The sequence below is a fragment of the Hibiscus syriacus genome, unplaced genomic scaffold (assembly GCF_006381635.1).
Source record: "Hibiscus syriacus cultivar Baekdansim isolate YM2019G1 unplaced genomic scaffold, ASM638163v2 tig00111843_pilon, whole genome shotgun sequence".
Lineage (NCBI taxonomy): Eukaryota > Viridiplantae > Streptophyta > Magnoliopsida > Malvales > Malvaceae > Hibiscus > Hibiscus syriacus.
Window position 1 is genome coordinate 528,371 of NW_024063198.1, and position 25,505 is coordinate 553,875.

At 34.1% G+C, this 25,505-nt stretch overlaps 2 protein-coding genes and 1 pseudogene across 2 annotated transcripts; 1 reads left to right on the plus strand and 2 right to left on the minus strand.

The window, feature by feature from the left end:
* The first annotated feature begins 465 nt into the window (after positions 1 to 465).
* Positions 466 to 3,711, plus strand: LOC120172170 (probable pectinesterase/pectinesterase inhibitor 34). The gene is made up of 3 exons (XM_039179700.1): positions 466 to 1,469; positions 1,890 to 2,026; positions 2,850 to 3,711. The coding sequence occupies exons 1-3, from the start codon at positions 505 to 507 to the stop codon at positions 3,545 to 3,547; spliced, it is 1,800 nt and encodes a 599-aa protein (XP_039035631.1). The 5' UTR covers positions 466 to 504; the 3' UTR covers positions 3,548 to 3,711.
* Positions 3,712 to 10,326: 6,615 nt separating this feature from the next.
* Positions 10,327 to 12,574, minus strand: LOC120172173 (annotated as a pseudogene).
* A 6,188-nt stretch (positions 12,575 to 18,762) lies between these two features.
* Positions 18,763 to 24,696, minus strand: LOC120172171 (CLP protease regulatory subunit CLPX1, mitochondrial-like). The gene is made up of 15 exons (XM_039179701.1): positions 23,982 to 24,696; positions 23,611 to 23,672; positions 23,134 to 23,234; positions 22,790 to 22,869; positions 21,979 to 22,029; positions 21,577 to 21,651; positions 21,424 to 21,501; positions 21,128 to 21,184; positions 20,857 to 20,927; positions 20,657 to 20,756; positions 20,455 to 20,559; positions 20,048 to 20,110; positions 19,832 to 19,954; positions 18,937 to 19,080; positions 18,763 to 18,855 (listed from the first exon to the last, which is right to left on the minus strand). The coding sequence occupies exons 1-15, from the start codon at positions 24,549 to 24,551 to the stop codon at positions 18,784 to 18,786; spliced, it is 1,752 nt and encodes a 583-aa protein (XP_039035632.1). The 5' UTR covers positions 24,552 to 24,696; the 3' UTR covers positions 18,763 to 18,783.
* Positions 24,697 to 25,505: the final 809 nt, after the last annotated feature.

The following is a 25,505-nucleotide window of genomic DNA, read 5'->3' on the forward strand; positions in this document are numbered from 1 at the left end:
TTGCTAAATTTTTAAATATTTCTTCATATTTTCCACTTACAACATTATTATTACTCAACATTTTCAGTAGCGCTTAGCCGATTTTGTTAAATAACTTATTATGTTTGCGGTCATGTCGTATATTAGTTCGTTTTTCCGGAGACAACCCCAGATTTAACCTAACCACAAAACACAATATAACATGTCCTTTTCTGAGCTCGTACATTACATCCACCATCTTATGCAATTTACATATTACACATAATCACAACACATACATAGTACGCTTATCAAATTCACATCTACTTACATCAGAATAATAGAGACCATATATATTATAATTTTAAATTGTAGAGGAATTAGTAAGCTGTAACCCATATGGCGACAGTGAAAGTAGAAGACAGCTCACAGCTTTAGCCGTTTTTTTTTCTCTTTTTATATAACTCTTCTTACGACGCTCATCATCCACATCATCTCTCATTTAAATTCTAATTTCTCTCTTCATTTTTAGCAAAATCAAGATCAATGGGATACGACAAGCTCCGACCGTCGAAACCAGGACAGCACCACCAACAACAACATGGAGAACTCACACCTAAAACCAACAAGAAAAAGCTTGTAATAATTTCTGTTGTAGCTTTCTCTATGATCATTGCCTCAGCTGTCTGTGCCGGTGTCGTAGTTGTGCTCCGTGAAGACGGAGGCGGCGCCACTCCAGTTGGCGGCGATTCAATCCGCCGTAAACCCACTCAAGCTATTTCCAGGATTTGCGGCAAAACTCGGTTCCGAAAACTCTGTGTTAACTCGTTCATCCAGTTCCCTGGCTCGCTTGCTGCAAGTGAGCAAGACCTTGTGCACATCTCCTTCAATGTGACACTGCAACGCTTCAACAAGGCTCTTTATACGACCTCCTTCATCTCCGTTACACAGATGGATCCACGTGTACGATCCGCTTACGACGGCTGCCTCGAGCTTCTGGAAGATTCCGTCGACGCCCTCTCCCGTTCCCTCTCCTCCGTCGTTCCTTCTCAGAAAGGCATCGGTCAAGGCGGCTCCACTCAAGACGTCATGACGTGGCTTAGCGCGGCGTTGACGAACCAGGACACGTGTACGGAAGGATTCGAGGGATTGAGCGGGGCGGTGAGGGACCACATGATAGCCAAATTGGCGGACTTGTCGGAGCTCGTGAGTAACTGCTTGTCGATATTCGCGGCGAGCGGCGGAGACGACTTCGGCGGAGTGCCGACGCAGAACAGGAGGCTGCTGACGTCGAATGATGATGCGTCGGGAGAAAATTTGGACGGGCAGCATTTCCCGAAATGGCTGAGGAGGGAAGAGAGGGCGCTGCTGGACACTCCAGTGTCGGCAATCCGTGCCGACATAATCGTTTCAAAAGTCGGAAACGGAACCGTTAAGACCATTACTGAGGCGATTAAAAAGGCGCCGGAGCATAGTACTCGCCGTATCATCATTTACGTGAAGGAGGGAAGGTAAAATTTTTTATTTTTCTTTATTTACGAGTACCTAATTTTAATCATTCACTTATTTTGTAGTTTTATTTTAATCATTTAATTATTTTTTATTTAAATCATATATAATATTATATTTTAATTTCAATTATATTGTAAAATTATCTTATAATTATATCTCAGTGTCGTAATTACTTTTTTTAACGGAAAGCGATCGAAATAAAATCATAACGTAACATTGAGTATAATTTTAAAAATATAATTATATAACCTAAATGAAACCACAAGAATAAGTGGGTGATTAAATATGTATTTTGCCTTTATTTTTAATAATAATACTATTAAATATTTAAAATATAATTAAATATTTTTAATATTTTATTTTATTTTATTTTCTAACAATAATGTTCAACTAGCCTGAGTGTGTTTAGGTGCATGCAGGTACGAAGAGACTAATCTAAAGGTAGGGAGGAACAAAATAAACTTAATGTTTATAGGCGACGGCAAGGGTAAAACAGTAATTACGGGCGGAAAAAGTATATTTGACAACATCACCACATTCCACACTGCTGTCTTTGGTAACTTAACTACACCCCTTTTATGTTTATTATTCTCTACTGTGTTCATTTATCCGTTTTAATTATGTAAGTAAAAGATTAATTTTATCCACCCATACAAAATTTAATAAAAATATCAAATATCGGATATGTTTGTCAAAAAACCAAAAATGTTATCAGATATAGAAATAGATACAAAGTCAATTTGCATTGAATTTTTAGATGATTCAATTTTAATTTGATATTTATCCCTTTATCTTTTACTCAATTATTCGAAATATATATTTTATTTTTATTATATTATTTGATTCGATTTTTTTATGAAAAGTCATGCATTATGTGATCTGATTCGATTCGACATAAATATATATAATTTTATTTTTATTAGATAAAATAGGGATTTGGTTGAAAAAATAGAGAAGAGTATCATTGAAATTATTTATAAATGTATAAAGGATACTTATATTACTTTTTCGTTTGAAGATTTTTCATCTTAAATCCAATCTTTATTAGATATAATAAAAAATTAAATTAAAACACATGCTATTCGTTATAAAATTTAAAAAAATGCGTACATAGAATAGAATACTAAGCAACACCTTTGTGGTGATCTTAAAAGTGCAAACTTTAGTCAAATATTTACTTTCAACCCACTTGCTGCTTTCGTTATCCAGTTACGTGCAAAATCATGTGTATCTTATATGTAAACCGAAACTGGATTTGTGGCTACAATCTAAAGCTAAAAGTGCATAAATTATTGGAGGAGGGGTCACATTGTCTCCCGTCGCCATTTCTCTTGTCATCAAGGCCCCAACATTGGTTGTTTTCTTCTCATTCTTTTCAGCGGCAACCGGTGCTGGTTTTATCGCAAGAGACATAACATTCGAGAACTGGGCTGGACCAGCAAAGCACCAGGCAGTGGCTCTACGTATCGGCGCAGGCCATGCTGTGGTATACAGATGCAACATCATCGGCTACCAAGACACCTTATACGTTCACTCCAATCGCCAATTCTACCGTGAATGTGACATTTACGGCACCGTCGATTTCATTTTCGGTAATGCCGCTGTGGTGTTTCAGAACTGTAGCATTTACGCCCGAAAGCCCATGCCACTACAGAAGAACACCATCACAGCACAAAATCGAAAGGACCCGAATCAGAATACAGGCATATCGATCCACGCATGCCGAATCTTACCGACCCCGGATCTGACAGCAGCCAAAGGTAGCTTCCAAACATATCTAGGACGTCCATGGAAGTTGTACTCTCGGGCCGTATTCATGTTATCGTATATAAGTGACCACATTCACCCTATAGGATGGCTGGAGTGGAATGCTACATTTGCGTTGGATACATTATATTATGGTGAATACATGAATTATGGACCAGGTGGGGCAATTGGCCAACGGGTTAGATGGCCTGGGTATAGAGTCATCAATTCAGAGATTGAAGCAGCCAAGTTTACGGTGGCACAATTTATTTATGGATCATCATGGTTACCCTCAACTGGGGTCTCTTTCTTGGCTGGCCTTGAAGTTTAATATAAATGCTATTCTCTTTCATGGTACATCTACCTTCTGTATTATATTACATAAGTGTCAACTGTAACATGTCATACAAGTTTATAGAGTACATAATGTAAAATTATTTGCAGGAATAAGATTATTTAATGTATTACGAGAAATATGAGAATACTTCAAGGTTATCAAGTTGGAATGTAAAGATTGTAACAAAGTTATACTAGTGGGATATAAAATTACCTAAAATAATATTTTATTAAATTGTTGTTTAATATTAAAGTAGAAGATGTTGATATGAAAGTCGACCCGAGAGAGATTGGTTAGACCCCTTACAAGTTAGGATTGTAAAGAAAAATGGATGTCCCTTTTTCCCATATGTATGGGATAAGAGGGAGGTAAGATAGTAAAGATTGTAACAAAGTTATACTAGTGGGATATAAAATTACCTAAAATAATATTTTATTAAATTGTTGTTTAATATTAAAGTAGAAGATGTTGATATGAAAGTCGACCCGAGAGAGATTGGTTAGACCCCTTACAAGTTAGGATTGTAAAGAAAAATGGATGTCCCTTTTTTCCATATGTATGGGGTAAGAGGGAGGTAAGATAGTAGGTTGTCCCCAACATCAGGTTGAGAGAAGCTTCCGTAAGAAACCTCCGAATTATGAAATGCCCTCCGTGAGACTCGATCCCACGACCTCAAGGTTAAGAACCTTGTGCTCTACCAACTGAGCCGGATGGTCATTTCAAGTGATTATAGTTAAAATCTTCACATGTGTGTTGTCGTTATTGCTTAACCCAACTCATGTTAACATGTGAATACACATTTCTTTTCGGGCAAAATATTTTTTTTTTCATTCCATTTAGCTCTTATCTGATTTTTAGTTTTTATTCAATTTAATCCCTTTTAAATTAAATAAATTGTATAATAAAAGTTATTGATACAATCATGTATGATTTTGAAGAAGTCGTTGACAACGACAAGTGATAACTTTTATGAAATATTTTTTTTCATCCGAACAAACAATAACTTGAATAAAATGGTATTTATCTAGAAACGACTTTATCCATCATAATAAATATCATCTACCTCTCTAAATAAGCTAAAATTATTGGTGTCGGTGACTGAGTAGAGACATAAAAATACACAGCCACTGAATTGTGTTTTGTTTGGTGACAAAAAGCATTCCCCTGGGATTGAGTTGGTGGGCTTGGGTTTACAAAACAAATGGCTTGTTTGAGCACTGGATTGTGTTTAGGGATGTAGCACCCCTGACCCGTACCTGACCTAGATACGGATCCGAGGTGTCACATTTGACTTTTCAAAACATATGAAATTCACAAATAGTCATAAATTTAAAATTTATTGTCCAAGTCGAGATAAAGAATTATAACCACTCTAAATAAAAAACCATTTCATATAAAATCTTAATAATTTACATAAATATCCAACAGTAAGAGTTTACAAAACCTGATCAGAGCATTTCAAATTAAAAGTATAATACATGCCAATAGTTTACAAAATGAACAAAAACCAACATCTGATCATTGTTGATGTATCCAATCAACATCTGGTTCCACTATACTTTTCAAAATCGGGCATCTTGAATTTGGGATGAAGCACCAAGTTAGGAACTAAGACTAGTTCGGTTGAATCCATTTCATTGTGAGAGCTTTGTCATCTCCTTCTCTTGAATGTATCTCTCCACCGCTTTTTCAAGTTTTTAAGGATCATATTCTTGGCTCTTTTCATCTTATCAGGATGTGACATGCTGTGATCAGTAGAATTATCCCTAGGATTTATCGCAGTTGTACGTATTTTAGTGGCGGAGAACCCTACTTAGTGGCTTGGAAGCTTGTGGGGCGAAATGAGTATCGGTTGATTAGCATGTCCACTCATACATTTAGAGGTTTCCATAGTCGATGGATTATTCTCTTTGCCTTTTTCTTGGTTGAGCCCAGTCAATTTTGCTACCATTGGGTCAACTAGGTCTTTTTGGTTTTGCAAGATACGATCCACAGTAGCCTTTTACTCCTGCTCCATTTTAACCTCCCACTTTGCTTACATTCTTTGCAAATTCTCTTCTAGCTCTTTCTCCAGTTTCTCAAATTTTGCATCCATTCTCAGTGATGTGTAAATAGTTGCATAGTTAGAAACACTTCCTCAGAGTTCCCCACATGATATGATTAATACATGAAAAATGCTTAAATGAATGATATGCAGAATGCAAAAATGCACATGCAGATGCAAAAATGTTGATCCCAACGATGAATATCATAAATATTTTTCACCAGAAATGAAAGCTTTCACAGTACAAGCCAATCCATTTTATAAACATGCTTTCATTTAGATGTTGAGTCTGAAGTGGATCACTGCTTCGTCTCGGATCTTCGCCCTTGAAAATGATGCCCTTCAAGTGCTTTGTAACCTAACTCCATTAACGCCCCGACGGTGCTGAAGTCAGTGAGTCGCTCCTGGATGACTAGCAAAGAAATGATCGTAGATGAGAATCTACTACTGGATTACTCTTCAGATAAGTGGATCATCATATCAGTCTCTAATGTTGCACGATCTTTGACCAAGTCTCATTCTTGTACTCTGAACTTCTTTTAGCCCTCGGTGCATGTCTGTAAACGCAATTGCTTGATTGAAAACTTTTACCTCTTTCTATGAAAATTTTCTCTCGTGTATCCCCTTACGGATCAATATTTTTGCATTATGTCATGACAATACAGTGTAATGCAAAAAATGACACAAACAAAAGAAAAGAAATAAGTTAGTGTTCACAAACAAAAGAAAAGAAATTAGTTAGTACAAGAAAGACAATCGATACAGATAAAAATGTTATTCAAAGATGAATATAACACCTACCCTGTCATGATATCTACCCAAACATATTTTAATTAAATAACATTCCTACTCAGACATGCTATCTACCCAAAATGATTTTTCAAGAAATTAATCCTAACCACATGGTATCTAGATTGCATGCTGCTATTCAACAGAATTTAAAGCAAAAAGGAAAGGTTCAGAAATGCTCCTCCTTTGTGTACACCTATTTTGGTACCTACTAACAGACAGAGGTTTGGTATGACTATACCTAGGGTGATTGTTCTACGGTTCACTACATGCATAGTTTTAGCTCTAACAGGAAAAATGTACTCTAATTGTCCTTGATGTCGGTGCCCCCTTGGGCTGCCAAACCCTCGATCCTCACCCATTACAGGTTTCGAGATGAACAAGTTCAATACGAGAGGATTCACGGCCTTATACCCATACGAGGAATAAATCCCTACGAAGGTATAAGGTATGTATCTCATGGGTTATTTTCTAAAACTCATACGAAGAATAAATTCTTACGAGAGTAAAGCGTTCACCCCAACTAATTTGGATCAAAGCTCGGGTCTAGAGCTCATGTTATGCAAATGCACGTGATGTGTGTGAGGAGGAATGTACCTACCTTTGACTCTAAAAAATAAAAAATGAAGAAATTAGTATCACAATTAAAAATGAAGAAATTAAAAAAACCTCAATAAATGGATCATAAGTTAACTAAAGACTCGACTCATTATTTCCACCATGAAGACAATGTGTAAGCGACTTACAGTCTGACTCTCTAAAAAAAGTTCCCAGTAGAGTCGCCAAGCTGTCATAACCATTTTTTAAAATAATTAAATATTATTTTTTTAAAAACAATTAAGACTTTTATTTGAAAATTTTGTAGGATTTTGAATTGATTTGGATTAAATTGAAAAGGATTCGCCATCAACCTTTGGGCTAGGTAAGTCGAATACCTAAAAATGTATTTTTAAAACAATTTTAAAGAAAATCATTTTTAAGACAAAAATGGTATGTGTTTACCAGAAATTTGATTTGATGGGTCCGGGAGTCGGTTACGTGTGGGGAAGGATAAGCACCCCCACAGTGCCTAAAAATTGGTACTAAATCGTTTACATGTTATCGTAATGGTGGAAAGTGTGAATCAAACATAAAGTTAAAATATGATTCATTTATTAAAGTGTAATTAATTTACTTTGAGTTAATTATTTAAAGAAAATCCTTTTACACGATAAGAAATCTTAAAATTCGTAAGCCTCTATCGGGAAAGCTATTTCAACTATTTCTTATTTGTAAAAGAATATCCCGTCCTCATTGATTTAAAAAATGCAAATCGAATATAAATTGACTATCGACCTTTGCATAAATTAAATTGCAATATAAAACACATTGAATCGTAAAATAAATTAAATTTATTTCAAGTCTCATTTCGTTCTAACGTCCTATTAGATTTTACCAGTTCGATCAAGTGATACTTTCTACGCCCATTCTACAAATACGTTCTTGAAATTATCCAAAACAAATTGATAGATAAAGAAAACAATGAAAACAAATATAATTTGAAATTTATAAAATCAATATTTACAACACATGAAACTAATAATGTATTTAAAATAATATTGAGTGTCAGAATATACAAAATACATATACATGAAGAATTAGACAAATTAAAATATTACAAATCAAAATACAATAAATAAAAACAATAAATAATCATATTCGATTTATAAGACCAAAATAGCAAAAACATAAACTTAAAGGACTAAAATAGTAAAAATAGAAATTCGGAGGGCTAAACTACAAATATAAATAAACCAGATCCAAAATTAACACAATAAATAATATGGGTACCAGAAATGAAAATAACCCAAAAAATATTATTAGGGACCAAAATAAGAATAATAAGAACTTGAAGGAGTTAAACAGTAATTATGAACAAATCATAGCCCCAATCTACATTTTAAACAAATACAGACACTAAAAATGAGAATAACCCATAATAATGTAAATGATTGAAATGAAATAAACAGAAACATAAAGGACCAAACAATAATTAAACCAAATGTCAAACAGTGACTAAAATAAAAACTTTACAAATGACATGACCAAATTCGAACATCAAAGAAAATACACAACACCTAACATCAGTGACTAAAATGAAACATTTATAAATATTAGGACCCAAGTCAAATATTTACAAGGATGACATAACATACAATAATAGGACTAAAATATAAGTACTAAAAAATGAATGCTCGAAATCAAAGAAATTAGAACTTCATTTAATGGTTTCATAATGAGATTACAACATATGGGGGACCTAAATTGTGATTTACCCTTAAAGAAATGACCAATACTGATGAGATTACAAAAGGCATGGACCTATACAACTATTATACCCTAAACAGAAAACACAGAGAGGGGAAGGTTGCAAAACGACACCGTTTTGCGCAGAGAATATAAGCCCAAAACACGGGCTAAAATTTTTCATCTCCCTCATTTGATATCCTTCTCAAAAAATAGAGGGAGAGAGTTTTAGAACTCTCTCGTTTTCCTCTCGGTGGGGAATGAAGAGCAGCCCTACACCGGTGGCTTTCACGGTAGCTTGCGGCGGTAACTGCGATGTTGCACGGCGGCTGGAGAGAGAGGAACATTCCATAATGCTCCTCTCACCTCCCTAAGCTCGAAAACTACCCCCACTTAGCCTAAATCATCCCCTAGAGTCTTAGATCAAGGTTTTTATACCTTCAAATGCTTTGAAGAATGGTGAAGTATGGTGACAGCCGGGTTTCCCAAACTGCCAACCGAGGTATGAGACTCTCATTTCTTCTTCTTTCTCTTTTTCTTATTATTTTTCTTTTTTTCTTCTATATTTTCTTTCTATTTTTCGAGATCCAGATCCTCTCGAGTTTTTTTTTTCTTTTGTTCAAATGCTCTCTCTGAATTCTTTTTATTCGAAAACCCCCGAATCGAATCCCTAAATCTTCTCCCTCTTTTTATTTGATCTGTGATGGCTTGATATTGTCATCGAGGAGATCTCCTTGGGAAGATATTTTAGATTTGCTCCAAATTGTTTAATGGGTTTGTTGATGGACAGCTCTGACTTTCGGTCACTGTTGATGAGGGTGTCGGCTCTGAGACGGTCGGCAACAGGAGTATCAACATTCAGGCGGTGACAGTCTACGAGGGTTAGGGTTTTAGACCTTAGGTGAGTCGGGTCCGGTCAGATCGGTTGATATGGTTGCAGTTGGGCTTCATTCGGGTCGAGTGTTGAGTGGGCTAAGTGATTTGGTCACTGCAGGGCTTCTTGTAATGGGCTAACTGATTAATTGTTGCAGTTGTTTGGGTTGAATTTTGGGGTCTGCAAAAAATACGTTCATTTGTATTAAAATAATAATAATAATAATAATAATAATATTTTTGTAGACCCAGACAAAAACGGATGTCTACAAATCATCTATTTTCACTTATCCAACGATCTTAAGTCTCTATAAAACTAAAAGAGTTTTATACGATGTAAATGAATCCTAACTAACTAACTAACTATATATATATATATATATATATATATATATATTAGAAGACTGACTTTGAATGATTCAACTTGATTATTCCCTCAAGCTTAATGGGTATTTATACCAAGTAAAGCAGTACAATAAGGAGAGTTCACTCTAATTAATACATCATTAAAATCCATGAAATAAAGACTAAAAACATATTCTATCAGACTCAATATCAAAGTAAACCGTCAATTGTTGACCACCATTAACCGGCACTTGCGGTCACCGTTCCAACACGAGGAGGAGCCTATTTGTGTTAATGGTATATAAATGCAAATAGAAAGTTGGGGAAGAAATATGCTTAATACACAGTTCCATTGAATCTGAAATCTTCCATACATACCGGAAAGGGATGACAGATGGAGACAGACACAGTTATCGCTATGTCAGTATCGATTGTGTCAACTACATAAATTTGTTAGGCTCACACCGGCATTGGGATTCTGTTGTTCCTTCCATACCCTCCCTGTAACCCTCAGTTCTAGCTCCTTCCTATCCCCGCCGGATAAGAAACGTGCCATGTTTCGTTGGATGATTAGACCATCATGGCTGTCCCTGACTTACCTGTGACTATCACGGATGCTACGTGGGGTACCTTCGAATACAAGTTTTCGACCATTTGCTCCAACCTCGAGGCTGTAGCTGTAGTTTCTAGCCTCCATCTGATCACCCATAAAACGGAGAAATGTCATGTAGACAGGCGCCATGCCCAGCTGGAAGGTTTCAAAGTGAAGACAAAAATACTGACCAAAGAAATGGAAGACCTAAAAAAAGTAGATAAACCGACAGATGAGACACAGTAGAAAGAATTCTGTCACTAGGAGGAAAAAAGGAGCCATTTTCTTTTGTTTTCTCATTGTGACAGAAAGAAGTGTATTTTCTTCATCTTGTTCCCTGAAATAACTCATTGAAACACTTATTATTGTTTTAAAACACACTGGTTCCCTTTGAAAGATAATAAACGCTATATAAGAAATATAAAGCTTACTGTTAGCATCCAAGTATCATTTTCTACTTTTGAAACACTTATTATTGTTTTAAAACACACTGGTTCCCTTTGAAAGATAATAAACGCTATATAAGAAATATAAAGCTTACTGTTAGCATCCAAGTATCATTTTCTACTTCACGGGGATTGGACTTAACGTAGCGATGGTTAAACGTGCAGCCAGTATGCATGTCCACCTTGTGGTCATCCCTCAGATGCGCAACCAGTAAAGATATATCCCCCACAACAGAGCATTCCGATCCAGCATATGGGCAATTGAATGGTTGGTAGTTGCAAACTGCCTCGTGTTTAAGTTTGCTGTGATAGGGAAATATTTCTAGGCATCCCAAGTCGTAGTATTTGCAAGGCAATTCAAGGACCTCTGCCACCTTCTCCAATGCTAAACATCTGATATCACCGAGTTCCTGTCTACAAGGGGGGCAAAGGTGGTGTACTCTCATTTTACAGGCGGAACAAATCGTATGTCTATTGTGGTACCGCAAAATGCTAGAGTTAAAGCAACCGATTTATCCTGTATGGATTTACAAATATTATCCTTGCTATCTAATCAGCACAACATCTCTCCAATATAAAACCTGGTAAGCACTCTCATCTCTCAACTTGCTAAAGAGTGCCAACGAACAAGCAAACATCCTTACCAATCTGGAAACTTGCAATCCGTCATGGCTGCCTAATTCGATGTTTTCAGGAAAAAAGATTAAAACATTATCCCAAATTTTCGCCTGAGAACTCGAATCAAGTTAATAATCGGGTTACTACACTGCCTGAATAGGGCATTAACATTCCAATATCAGAGATTCACCTCCATCAAAATCAGAACATAGAAGCTAATCTGACAATATATAAAAGCCAAAGACTTGATTCTTCTACCAAGTGACAAGCAAGATCAATATGACAATGGATAAATCCAGTTTAAGTAACAATGATTTATCCTTCATCTTCTCTTTCTAGGCATCAAAACAAGTCGAATTTCAATTTTAATAATCACTAATAACAAGTTTATAACATTACTGAAAGACTGTAGTTTCAACCAAGGATGGACCGAGGGGGAGTGCGGTTAAAAATTTCAAATTCTCTTATAGTTTAGATATTTTCTTTATATTTTTACTTGTAATCTAATTTTGCATCTGTGAAGATTTGTAATTCCACACCCCTAAAATTTTAATATAAATTCCTAAATTCACAGCCTCTAGCAGAAAATCTTGCCTCCGTCGATATACGTAAAAGAAATTGCATAATTCAGGTTAAAAGTGAAAAGGAAAAATAGCATAAACAAACTGTTTCCATAACTTTTTTTGATACAAAATTAATAACAAGGAAAACCCAATAATTTGATACAAAATATGATCAAAATGGAAAAGAAAAGATAGGAGGATACATAGAATTGGTGCAAACAGGGCATTCCAACAATTCACGGACGCTGGTGGCGGTGGCATTGTGGGTGGGCTTAGACGATGGGAATTGATGTTGAAGATCCTCATTCGATCCATCTGTGGCGGACACACACTCGATGTTATCCAACTCCATTTTCATATGATTACAATAATCTCAGGGTTTTCTAATTCCCCAGAAATTATGACATCTATCAGAACAAAAATTCTTCTTCTTCTTCTTCTTCTTCTTCTTCTTCTTCTTCTTCTTCTTCTTCTTCTTCCTCTTCTTCCACTTCTTCTTCTTCTTCTTCTTCCTCTTCCTCCACTTCTTCTTCTTCCTCTTCTTCCTCTTCCTCTTCTTCCTCTTCTTCCTCTTCCTCTTCTTCCTCTTCTTCTTCCTCTTCTTCTCTTCTTCTTCCTCTTCTTCTTCTTCTTCCTCTTCTTCCTCTTCTTCCTCTCACTTTAATATTATTATATTATGATTAGAGAAATGGGAGAGAATAATGGATTCCAAAGCAACCTCTTTTTTCTCTTGTTAAAAAGGAGCTCCTTCGCTTCTTCTCTATGGTAAAAACATAGATTACTAACAGTAACACCTTTCTCATCTTATTGTTCGGATTACATTAATTTTATCTAAATTAATAAAGTATCATTATCTTATGAAAAACTATAAATTAAACAACTTTAAAAAGTTCTAAGATTAAGGGTTTAATACTTAATAGCTAAATTAAGTTAATAATATATTAATATTTTAATTGTTACACAAAAAGCAAAAAAAGATATTATTAGTTTAAAATAAAATCAAATTACTATTAAAGAAAATTGAACATTGAATCCTAATAAAAAAGTCATTACTAAACTAAATTATATTACTTCTTAAATAAACATTATAAAATTAGTTTTTAAGATGATCTCATATAAATTTTATAAAAATACATAATTATTTATAATTTTAGTAATAATTCAAGTCAAATATTAATATGGTTGAATGTATAACAATTATATAATTTAATTCAGTACTTAAACCATTTTTTTTTTGTTATTAGGGTCTCACGTTTAATAGTCTCTAATTGTATTTTTATTTAACTTTTTAAGGTGATGATATAGTGTAATTTGTATATCAATTTTATTGTTATTTAAAAAAAACCTTTCTCCAACTCGGAATTTATTTTTCTTTATTTCTAATAAATCTATTTAATAAATTTTAATGAAATATTAATATATTTATAACTTGACTCATAACTAAGTACATATTTTTGTGCAAAAAGGCCTGGGTTTTAATCTCAATTTTCCTTGGTTGTTTAACTAAATACATATTATTAGTTTGAATAAAAAACAATACATGAGTTATCAAAAATAATAAAATGATGATTAATAATGTAAACTACCCTAAATGAGGACCTAAATTTTCAAAAGGTTAGTGTTGCATAACAACTTATCAAACATGCCTCTGAAAAAATAAATAATAATCCCATAATTTCGATTAAAATAGTCTTTTAATTATTTGATTTTATACTAAATATCAACAAGTGATATAGATAGATTAAACCAACCATCAACGTATAAACCAATCGTTAATATAGATTTATAACAAAAATGTCAGAAGATCAAATATTAACTTTTTAACATGGTTAAAGAACAATAAATAAATAAAACACAAAAAAAGAATAAAATAGTTAAACCCATTGAACAACCTCAGTATTTAAAGAAAATATTATTCTTATTAAATACCTCAAGTTCAAACATCTATGTTTGCAAAAATATATATACAAAGGTGTTGGAATTTATGAAGCTTGAATTGGCAACCGAAAAATTTTCTAATAGGGGTGAATTGACTTTTTGAGATTAGGGAGTAAAGAGCAAAAAGATAGAACAATTTGCACAAGGATTTGTAATGGTTCGACTTCTCAACTAAGTCTACATCCACTACCTTAGCTCCTCGCTAAGGATTTTCCAACAAATTCACTAATTTGTTCTTTCTTTTTCAAGGATAAAGAGATAATCTTTACAACTCCCTAGTTTTTCACTTGGCTAAACTAGAACCAAACCCCTTTACAAAAGAAAAAGAGAGGTAAACAAGAAAACCCTTACAGGGTAGGTGTTTACAAGATTAAGCTCACAAAAACACAACTATTTACAAGAGAAAGGAAAATAAGAATTAAAAGCTCTTCGCTTGTGTTTGATTGCTTGGATAGGTGTTCTAACCCTTCTTCAAGTGTCTTCAACTTGTTTTTATATGTTGGAATGTGTTTGTGGTCGTTTCTAACCATTGGGGATGATTTGGAGTCGTTGGGGATTAATTTTCTGCAAAATAAAACTGCACAGGACAGGAAGTATCAATACTCCTTTAATGAACTAGTCGTTACTAGCCGTTGGGCTTTACCAGTATCGATACTATGCTTCATGGTATCCATACTACTATATAAAGTAGTATCGTTACTCATTTGAGTACCGATGCCTATTTTTCATTCTAGAATTTGAGTTATTTGAAAAACAACTGGTAGTATCGATACTTCTCTTACATTTGGTATTGGTACCACGTGAATAGTATTTGTATTGTTCATGCAATATCGATACTGTATGAACAGTATCGGTACTACGTACCCATAAATACGTTTTGTGCTCAAATTATAGTTTAATGGACTTTGAATTATTTTTGAAAACTTTGAACAAATTCAATTAAGTCTAAAAATATTTTTCCTAAATTTGTTATATCAAAACATTATAAAACATGGTTCAACAATCTCTCCCTTTTTTATTTAACAAAACATTTGAAAATTTGTTTTTGGAAAAACTACCACTTAATAAAATATTTAATGAAAAATAGACATATTTGGAAAATATTAAAGCTCCCAATTTTCATTGAGAAACTGAATTTTTCAAACTCATACTTCTCCCCATTTTTGTTATATAAAAAATAATTCAACTTTAAAGTTCAAAAATAACAATGGAGAGTAAGTGGTAAATTTAATATTAAAATCATTTGAAAAATCAAAGCTCCCCCTTAATAAAAGCATCCCAAACAAAATTTTGACTTTAAAATATTGACACTTAAAAGACATTGAATTTCAACAAATAATAACAAACATGTTAGTAGCACATGAAATTCAATATATCCAAGTTTAATAAACTTTATGCAATACCAATTGTTGAATTTAAGTGCATTTGCATAAAGTTATCCAAAAATGTTAGGCATTTGAAAAATTGATATCAATTTTTAGAGAGATATCATTTGCAATAAACCATATGCATACATATTTAAATTAAGGTCAAAAATTAAAAAAATTGTAAAAGCAAAGCATTTAAGAAAAATTTTGACAAAAATTTATTATGACGAACAAACAAAAAAATATTAAAACTTTAGAAAATGTTCATCACAATTCTTTTCAACATGCATAAGATAAAATAAATATAAAATTGTTTAAAATCAAAACTCATGTATGCAAACAACAAATAGGCAACCAATTAATTAAAGCAAAAACATTAAGCTTAGAGGTTACCGATTCCTTTTCAAGTTTGCATGGAGCATCTCAATTTCTTCACTTTGTCACCATTGCTCCCACACACCTACAAGAAACATTTATTTGGATTTTTGGTATCCAAATTGCTTTGGATCCTTGAACGTTAGTTTCAATTCCCCTTGTTCCTTTTGGAACCTATACTTGTTTAATTTTAAAACATTTTCCTTTCTTTAAAGGACAAGTATGTTCCAAATGACCATGAAAATGACAATGTGAGCATTTTGTCATTTTTAAACACAATGAGTTGTTTTTAGAAATTATTTGTTTTTCTTTTGTTAAGCTTTCAAGATTAACTTTCAAATCAAAATTTTCTTTTTCTAAATCATTGATTTTAATTTTTAAAAACTCTAAATCATTTTTCAAAGTTTCATTTTGTTTTTCAAAATCAAATCATTTTCAACTTTAAATTCTGAAATTAATTTCTTATATTTGGAATTCATGGTCGCAAATTCAAAATACAACTAATTATAAGCATCTTGTAACTCATCAAAAGAATATGAATTTAATTCATTTGAATTAGAAGATACCATTGAATCTTCTTCGGTGGCCATGAGGCAAAGGTTGACTGCTTCATCATTGGAGTCATCTTCATCACTCCAAGCTACCATAAATGTCTTCTTTTTACTTGATCCCTTCTTTTTTAGGAGGGGACAATCATACTTGACATACCCTGTTCTTTGAGAATTGAAGCACACTAGGGACTCTTCTTTTTACTCGATTCATGCTTCACTTCCTTAGAAGTCATGAATCTCTTGAATCTTTTGAAGAGCTTGGTCATCTATTCTTTTTCTTCTTCATCATCATCTTCATCCACCTCTTCACTTGAGTCATGATTGCTCGCATTGGTTGATTTGAAGGTAATGTCTACCTCATTCTTCTTATTTTTCTTTTCTTCATCTTTATTTACCATCAACTCATGAGCGAGAAGAAAGCCAATAGATTGATTAAGAGTGAGAGTCTTTAGGTTATTATCTTTGATAATCATCTTCTTCTTCAACTGCCAAGACTTTGGAAGAGAATAAATCATCTTCCTCACAAGCTTCTCATTATGGATAACTTCTCCAAATCCCTTGAGACTGTTGACAATCATGGAAAATATATACGTCACAACTTTGATGTCTTCATCTGATTTCATCTTGATATTCTCATAGCTATGGTTGAGAAGACTGATTTTGGTTTACCACACTTGACTGGTTCCTTCATGAGTGACTTGGAGCTTGTCCCAAATCTCATTAGCATTAGAACAAGAGGAGACTCTTTCATATTCATCCGAGCCTAATGCACAAAAGAGGATGTGCATAGCCTTTGCATTGAGTTGGAACTTCTTCTTCTCTTCATCACTCCAATCATCCATCTCATTGGTTGGAATGGAGTATCCCTTCATGATTGAGTTCCAAGCTCCTGGATCGTTGGCTTGAATGAAGACCATCATCATATTCTTTCAATAAACATAATTTGCTCCATTTAAATAAGGTGGCTTGTTAACCGGTTGAGAGTTTTCAATGTGGTAAGAGTCGGAGGTCGAAGCCATCTTTTCGGTTGCGTCAGAAATCAGTAGAGCTTCTTCAAAGATCGTCTCAAGATTGTTAAACCTTCTAATGATTCAAGCTTTGGTACTAATTGTTGGGATTTATGAAACTCAAATTGAGAACCAAAAAATTTGCCAAGAGGGGGTGAATTGGCTTTTGGGATTAGGGAGTAAGGAGTAAAAGGATAGAACAGTTTGCATAAGGATTTATAACGGTTCGACTTCTCAACTAAGTATACATCCAATACCTAAGCTCCTCACTAAGGATTTTCCAACAAATTCACTAATTTGTTCTTTTTTTCAAAGATAAAGAGAGAACATTTATAACTCCCTAATTTTTCACTTGGCTAAACTAGAACCAAACCCTTTTACAAAAGAAAAAGAGATGTAAACAAGAAAACCCTTACAAGGTAGGTGTTTACAAGATTAAGCTCACAAAAACACAACTATTTACAAAAGAAAGGAAAATAAGAATTAAAAGCTCTTCTCTTGTGTTTGATTGCTTGGATATATGTTTTAACCCTTCTTCAAATGTCCACAACTTGTTTTTATATGTTGGAATGTGTTTGTGGTCGTTGGGGATGAATTTTCTGCAAAATAAAACTGCCCAAGACATGGAGTAATGATACTCTTTTAATGAGTATCGGTACTTCCTTTATAATTTTTAAATCAACTAGCCGTTACTAGTCATTGGGCTTCACCAGTATATATACTACTGTGTAAAATAGTATCGATACTTCTTTGAGTATCGGTACCTATTTTGCATTCTGAAATTTGAGCTATTTGAAAAACAACTGGTAATATTGATACTACCTAGAGAGTATCAATACTTCTCTTACCTTTGGTATTAGTACCACGTGAACAGTATCGATACTACGTACCCAGAAAAACATTTTCTGTTCAAATTCTAGTTTAATAATAGACTTTGAATTATTTTTGAAAACTTTAAACAAATTCAATCAAGTCTAAAAATATTGTCTTAATTTTGTTATATCAAAATATTATAAAACATGGTTCAACAAAAGATTCAAAAAAATTATGAATATATATTATCATGTAGTTGTCTAAAAAATTTAAAAAGTTCAATTTTAAGTTCAAATAACATATCATAATAAATAGTCGTTGCACGTTTTCAATATGGTATTATGCTCTCCGCAACTTTTAGATAAGCACGAATTAAGTTTATAAACAAATATTATCTTATACTTATTCTAGATTAGATAAAAACTTTTAAACAAAATTAACAATTGAATTAAAATTTAATATTCGTTGTCATCATACTAGTGCCACATCAAACAAGGAGACGCTAAGTTGAAATAAAACCACATGTATATATATATATATTCTCAATAAAAATGAAGTGTGTGGATGTCAAATGAATCATCTCTAGAATTATTATGTACATTGTACAATTTAAGTTTACATAATCACATGCTGGCAACAACTGAAGGAATAAGCTCCGTTTCCACCTCACCCTCTGCCTGCTCCTTATCACTTGCCTGAAACACCACCGCCAACACAATTTTCAATTTACTTACCAACATATAAATACTGACCTGAACTGCAAGATTCATACGCACCTTCAACTCATTCGGTTTTGGTTGCTGCGAGAGGTAACCGTCGAATGCACCTTTACTGTAAAGAATCTTCGCTCCACTTCCAATGGATTCCTCATCAACTACTACTGCATCTATTATGTCGTCACCGCTTCTAACATCCGGTATCTGCATGCACAGGTTTAAGAAAATCCATAAAATAAAAGCTCCATGGTAATCTAAAAGCATTTGGATTGGTCCCAAACAATGACGTAACTGAAGAGTCACCCCATGGTACAGAGACACTTACCCCTTCTAAATTCAATCTAGGCAGAAGTTCATTCTTTTTTAACCCCAGAAACCTAAAGCCGAGATTTTCTAGTGTTTAGCTAGGTCTCCAAAAGCATGCCTATGAAAGTAATCCGGATTGGATACTGCTGAGACCCATTATGTGGACCCTCTCAACTAGCGTTTCTAGTGTTTCTACATGGAGTTGGGTTGGTATCATAATATTATGAAATCTTCTAGCTTTCAAGCCAAAAAAACCAATCAGTTACGTAGACTTCCAAGTATAGTGAAATAATGCTCAACCCTACATGAAAGTATCAGAACAGAGCTCATATTTTCTACTAGGTTGGTTAACAAGGCAAAGAAGTTGATCATAGGGTAGGTGCTCGATTGGAGGGAGAACGAGTTCATTAAATAAAATTATGGTCCCACTAGAGTGGGGCCATAAAGGGCTTAACTGGAATGGTCCTTCCATTCAAAGGACCAGTAACAGTAGAGCCGAAGTCCATAAAAGGCTAAAACATGCCATATGATAGTACTATCCATCCAACGCACATTTCTCATGACAGGAAGATCTGTAGCAAGAGAACTTCTGCACACTATAGTCATAATAGCTGGAGACAAGAAAAAAGAACAGTAAGAAATAGCATACCTCATACATGGCATCCATCAAGATATTCTCCAAGATAGATCTTAAGCCTCGGGCCCCAGTATTTTTAGTTATTGCTTTTCTGGCAATTGATTTCAAGGCATTTTCTGTAATATGCAGTTTGACCTGAGGTAAGGAAGAACAAAGTGAAATCAGTTCCCATGCAAATTAAATATAGGAACATGACATTTCAAAAATAGGGGGACATGAAGAACTTACTCCATTCATTTGGAACATCTTTTTGTATTGCTTTCCCAGGGCATTTTTTGGCTCTGTTAGGACCTAAATGAGGATTGGTGCCAGTAAGCATCGTATATAAAGCTAATTAAACAATTGCATCACTATTCACCAGTACAGCTAAGCCATTTAAGAAAAACAATAGGAGCACCTTCAGAGAAACATTACACAGACCATTAATCTTCAATTCCGTTTTTTTTTTTAAAAAACATGTCTGATCCAACGGTAAGACAAATATACTTTTTGTTCAGGAAACCTAATAAAAATTCAAAATAATGACTGCAATAGTGTGATCGACCAATTCCTTCAGTTCTTCATTATACCGTAATAACCTAGTAAGAATATACTTTGCAGGCTAAAAATCCAAAAAAACAAAGTAAAACATTCACCTGAACAAGTTGTTCTTCAGTTAGAGCCAACAAACTCACAAGAACAGGGAATCTTCCAACAAATTCTGGTATCAAACCATATGCAATGAGATCACTACTTTCAACCTGTCAAAACAGAAGTGGTTCATATAGGATAATAATTTAAAATCTTGACATAGCTATGTATGAATTAATATCACCTCTAATGCTAAAGAACACTTACAGTCTCCATTAAAGATGACGTCACAGCAGCATGTGTAACACCACCAGCTCTCATGTTTGCACGCACCGGGGCTCCAAAACCAATGGAAGAATCTTGACGTCTGAAATGCATTCAAGAAACTTCCATCAATGTTAGGAAAAATCTAGCAGTTTGTTAAAAGTTGAGGACACCAAAATTGAAATTGTTTACATGGAATTAACCTTTCTGAGACTGTTTTCTCTATGTCGATAAAGGCACCCCCACATATAAAGAGTATATCCTTTGTGTCAATCTGTTAAAATATTGAAAAAAATATCAAAACAAAACAATAAAAAAGTGATCACAAATAGAGGGGGAGATGAGCACGAAATTGTATGGCCCATCAAAAATCAGACAGACTTTGCCATGATAACGGATATCTTATACATGTGGTCTGCATTAACTAACATAAATAAGCCCATCTAGTGCTGTTACAACTCTGAGTATGCATACCTGAATATTTTCACCTCTAGGATGCTTTCTAGCTCCCTTTTCAGGAACATTAACAATCTGGATCAACAAAAAGAGCTCCATAAATCACGATGGTGAATCACTTATAAAATCAAAAACCTGATTAAATACTAACTGCAATTGATGATTAGTAGGCTTATGAAATCAAGACAATTTGCAAGCTCATCTTATATGGAGTCGATCTACAACCAAAGGAAGCAATAATAAAATCTGGTGCCACAGCTTCAAATTGCCATTTACAATAAAATATTTCCACAGTTAGTAAACCATGAACTTACAGTTCCTTCTAGCATCTTTAGTAATGCCTGCTGAACACCCTCCCCAGAAACATCCCTGTTAATATTAAGGCTCTCAGCCTGCATTGCAAGAAGTAAGAGATGAATCAAGAGCAATAAAAGGCAAATGGATTTTACAAATAAGATGGAACAAACCTTTTTAGTAATCTTATCAACTTCATCTATGTAAACAATGCCCTGCTGTGCAGCTGCAACATTATAGTCAGCAACCTGGAAAAGAAAAAAGTGTACAAATTCGGAACAGGATAATTAATCAACAGAAGGCATAAGAGTACAACCCCAACAAATTTCTCATGAAATGAAAGAAGTGAAACTTAAGATTATTCTGGCATCAATGCACTTGGGTTTACTATAAAATTTTCACGTTTACTAGTGCTAATTTAAAGTGTAGCATAAGAAGACCTATCTAATGCAAAGTTAAAGCTATCTTTGGTAAAGATACAAAACAATGTCATTATAATGTAATGAGAAATAAACAAATATTTGCACTTCAAAGCTCTTAATTCATACAGAGTACATAAAGCTCTTGAAATTTACCACAAGGAGCTTGTATAATATAGATTCAACATCTTCACCTACATACCCTGCCTGCATATAGCATAAGAACAACACTCAGTTCCATGCAACATGTATACGAACAACAAAATTTCAAACAAAGTGGTATACTCAATGAGGAAATATTTTTATAAACAGATAAGTTAAAATAAAAAGTAGTTCAAGTCTTAGAATGTAAATAGATTATTGGTTGATTTGTTACAGCAGCAACCTTAAATAATCTGGTTGCAAGTGGACCAAAAATAGTACACTTGTAGAAGAATTGTGCTTCATACATGATAATATCAAATTTATCCACACAAAAAAAGAAATATATAAAAATATTAATTCACTCTAAGTTTTATCAATAAAATATCCCAAAAGAATCTAAATATAAATTTATTATGATAGTCTATATATAGCTGATGCATGGAAAAGAGATCCCATGGAGGGGGGACAATGAGCAAGAGCATCAAGCTATGGTATTAAATAGTACTTCTCAGAGATCCTTTGCTTGGTGTCGTGGAAGGGAAGACAGTAGAAGTAAAGAGAAAACCCAGTTTACTTTCAACGTTAAAATGCATGGAAGTAAAATAAAATGATGCATTTTTAAACCAAAAACAATCTTGAAAAGAAATCAAAAGAATTGAAAACAAAACAAAAATTCCATGACCTATGAAGGTTATTACACTTCTATTAACAATAATAAGATGTTTAATGAACCACTAATTAAATGAAAGAAAATCACCATAAGAGGAAAAGCATTAAATTATCAAAGACATTTAATTACAACAATAAAGTGTCAGCAGCTTGCCTGAGTCAAGGTAGTTGCATCCGCAATAACAAAAGGAACATTCACAAAGCGAGCCAAGGTTTTGGCAAGTAATGTTTTCCCTGTCCTTGAAACAAAGCCAGAAGGTAATGCAAGACTAGTAATTGAAAAAAGAAGAAGAAGAAATTATTACAATTCAAATGATAATGGAAAAACTGGAGGTCAACAAATATTCACACCTCATTTAAATGGCACATTAAAAAAAAGAGAGGAAAACTTTGAGACAAAACTGAAGAACTTGCACAACTCAATCAAAGAAAATCTCATAGTGTGGAAACATAGAAGTAGATACTCATTTTTTAACATCAAGTACGATGAAAAATTACCTGACCCTGTTGGCCCCATTAAAAGAATGTTACTTTTCTCCAGTTCCACTATATCATCTTCTAGTACATCTGCTATATTGCTACCTGAATCTCCTGCAGGCCTAGCATTGCAAGGAGACGTATTAATAACTAATACTCTCCTTAAGATACACATGAACACACGGCACATTCAAAGATAGAGACACGTAGAAGAAATACAGCTAACATTGCAATTCAGAGCATCTGTATTCACTAGACAATACAGTTATAACTACTGGCTGTCACCATTTATAAGCGTAGACTATATCTAGGTATCTTCGATATGCTAAAAGTTTTTGTGTATTGCTTCAAATATTTCCCTTTCCTTTCTCTTTTTTCAGGCATAGGAAAAACCATGTATCTAATTATTACCTACATCAACCATCTCTCTCTATGAATTTACAATTGCAGCAATGAAAAAAGGGAAACAGATGCATATCTCAAAGGAATTAAACTAACCGTTTATGTAATGACTCGTGGTAGATTCTCATATAGTGGTTGTAAACTGCCACAGACAGAACCTGCATTCATGGCATAACATTAGGCCAGAAGACTGATGTACAAGGATGTTTACATCCTATGCAGCTTTAAGAACAGTGCTATTATTCAAAATTTACCACCTCATCAACATAGGAGAATCGCATACCATAATTCAACAGCTTAATACCAGGAGAAATAAAAGATGATGATATGAACATAACTTCAAACCGATCAAATGCTATTAAATAATTAATCGATAAATGCAGTTTCTACTTTCAATAGGGAAAACCAATGCCCATTTCAACAATAATAAAAATGACAACGGAACCAAAAACACCGACAATCATCACCTTCTTTGCCCTCTCTTGCCCAATCACAAACTTATCCAATCCTTTACAAATCTCTTTGGGAGTCGGAAAATCATGCCCCAAATTAGATCCCCCCCTACAATCATCCTTCGAACCCGGTCCAAACCCACCTCCAGAACCCGTAGCCGCCCCTCCTCCACCACCTCGTCCACCACGGCCCAAATTCACCCCACTAACCCGAATAGCAACCCCATCTCCAGGCAGCTGCCAAACCTCCGGTGGGTCCCCATGAGAGCTCAAAACCGTAGAATTATTATAACTCAATCTCCCCCTCAGTTGTCTATCGAAATCATTATTCAAAGAGTGAGAATTCCTAGTAATTTCCAATGAACTGGAACCCTTTTCGAGGAATTGGGCGCGAAGCGATAAGGGTCTGCAAGAAGTGAAGTGATAAGGAGTATTGACGAAGTAGTCGTCCCATTTGGTACGGCTGGAGGAGGTAACCACGCGGCCATAGTGCATATAACTTGACAGGAAGTGCCTGAATTGAGAGACCGTTAAACAGGCTGTTTCGAATGAAGGTTTCGATCTAAGAGCAGCAGCAGCAGCCATGGGACGAAGAAAGATAAAAAAAACAAATAAAAAGGGAAACTTGGGGTAGAAAAAAGATGGCCGATTTCAAGGGTTCATAACAAAGCTGACGGAGATTGAGGGTTGAACTGAATTTGGGATTTTTAGGGATTATCATGTATGTGTTGAGGATTTCTTTGTCCCAACAAGTAGTGGTAGATAAATCTGGAAGAGACGCTGAAGAATTGAGGAGAAAAACAGAACCATGAAAATATCTTGCTAATTACACAAAAGAACGAATGAGCTCGGGGATATCTGCCTAGACAGTGGGGGTAAAAGGGGTAATTACATGAAGGAAAACGACGACGTTATGCTTTGTATTAGTAGGAAGCTGACTACGACGATGTATTATGCTCAGTGTTTAGTAGTAAGAAATGTAGGCATGTCCAGATAATGTAGGAAATGGATAAGATGGTCTGAAATTCAGTTATTGTAATGTAAATAACATTTGTCTTTTGTTGATTGTAATTCGGTATGAGATTGGATTGTCTTTGACTAAAATATCATACTAAATCTCTTTTAGGATCTGAATCTAATGTAAATAATCGACCATAAAATTATTATTATTTCTTCTAAATATTTAGCAATTATATAAAAGATAAATTTAATTTGAGTTTAACATAAATAATGATAAATGGAGAGGACATTAGGAGAACAATATTTTTTTTTACTACCAAAGTCACTTGATGAATTCTCTAATATGATATATTTTTTGTTAAATTTTAATATATTTTATAAAAATTAATATCTTTACACAAAAATCATATGTTCCTACTTAAACATAAACACAAGTAGTGTGACAAGCTTCTTGTATTGAGATTAGTATTAAAGTTGGAAGACTTTAAGTTTAAGAAAATGAAAAGCAATATTATAAAGAGGGAGGATGGAACACTCAAAGAAAGACGCACCAAAAGCGTGCAAGTAATGAAAACAATG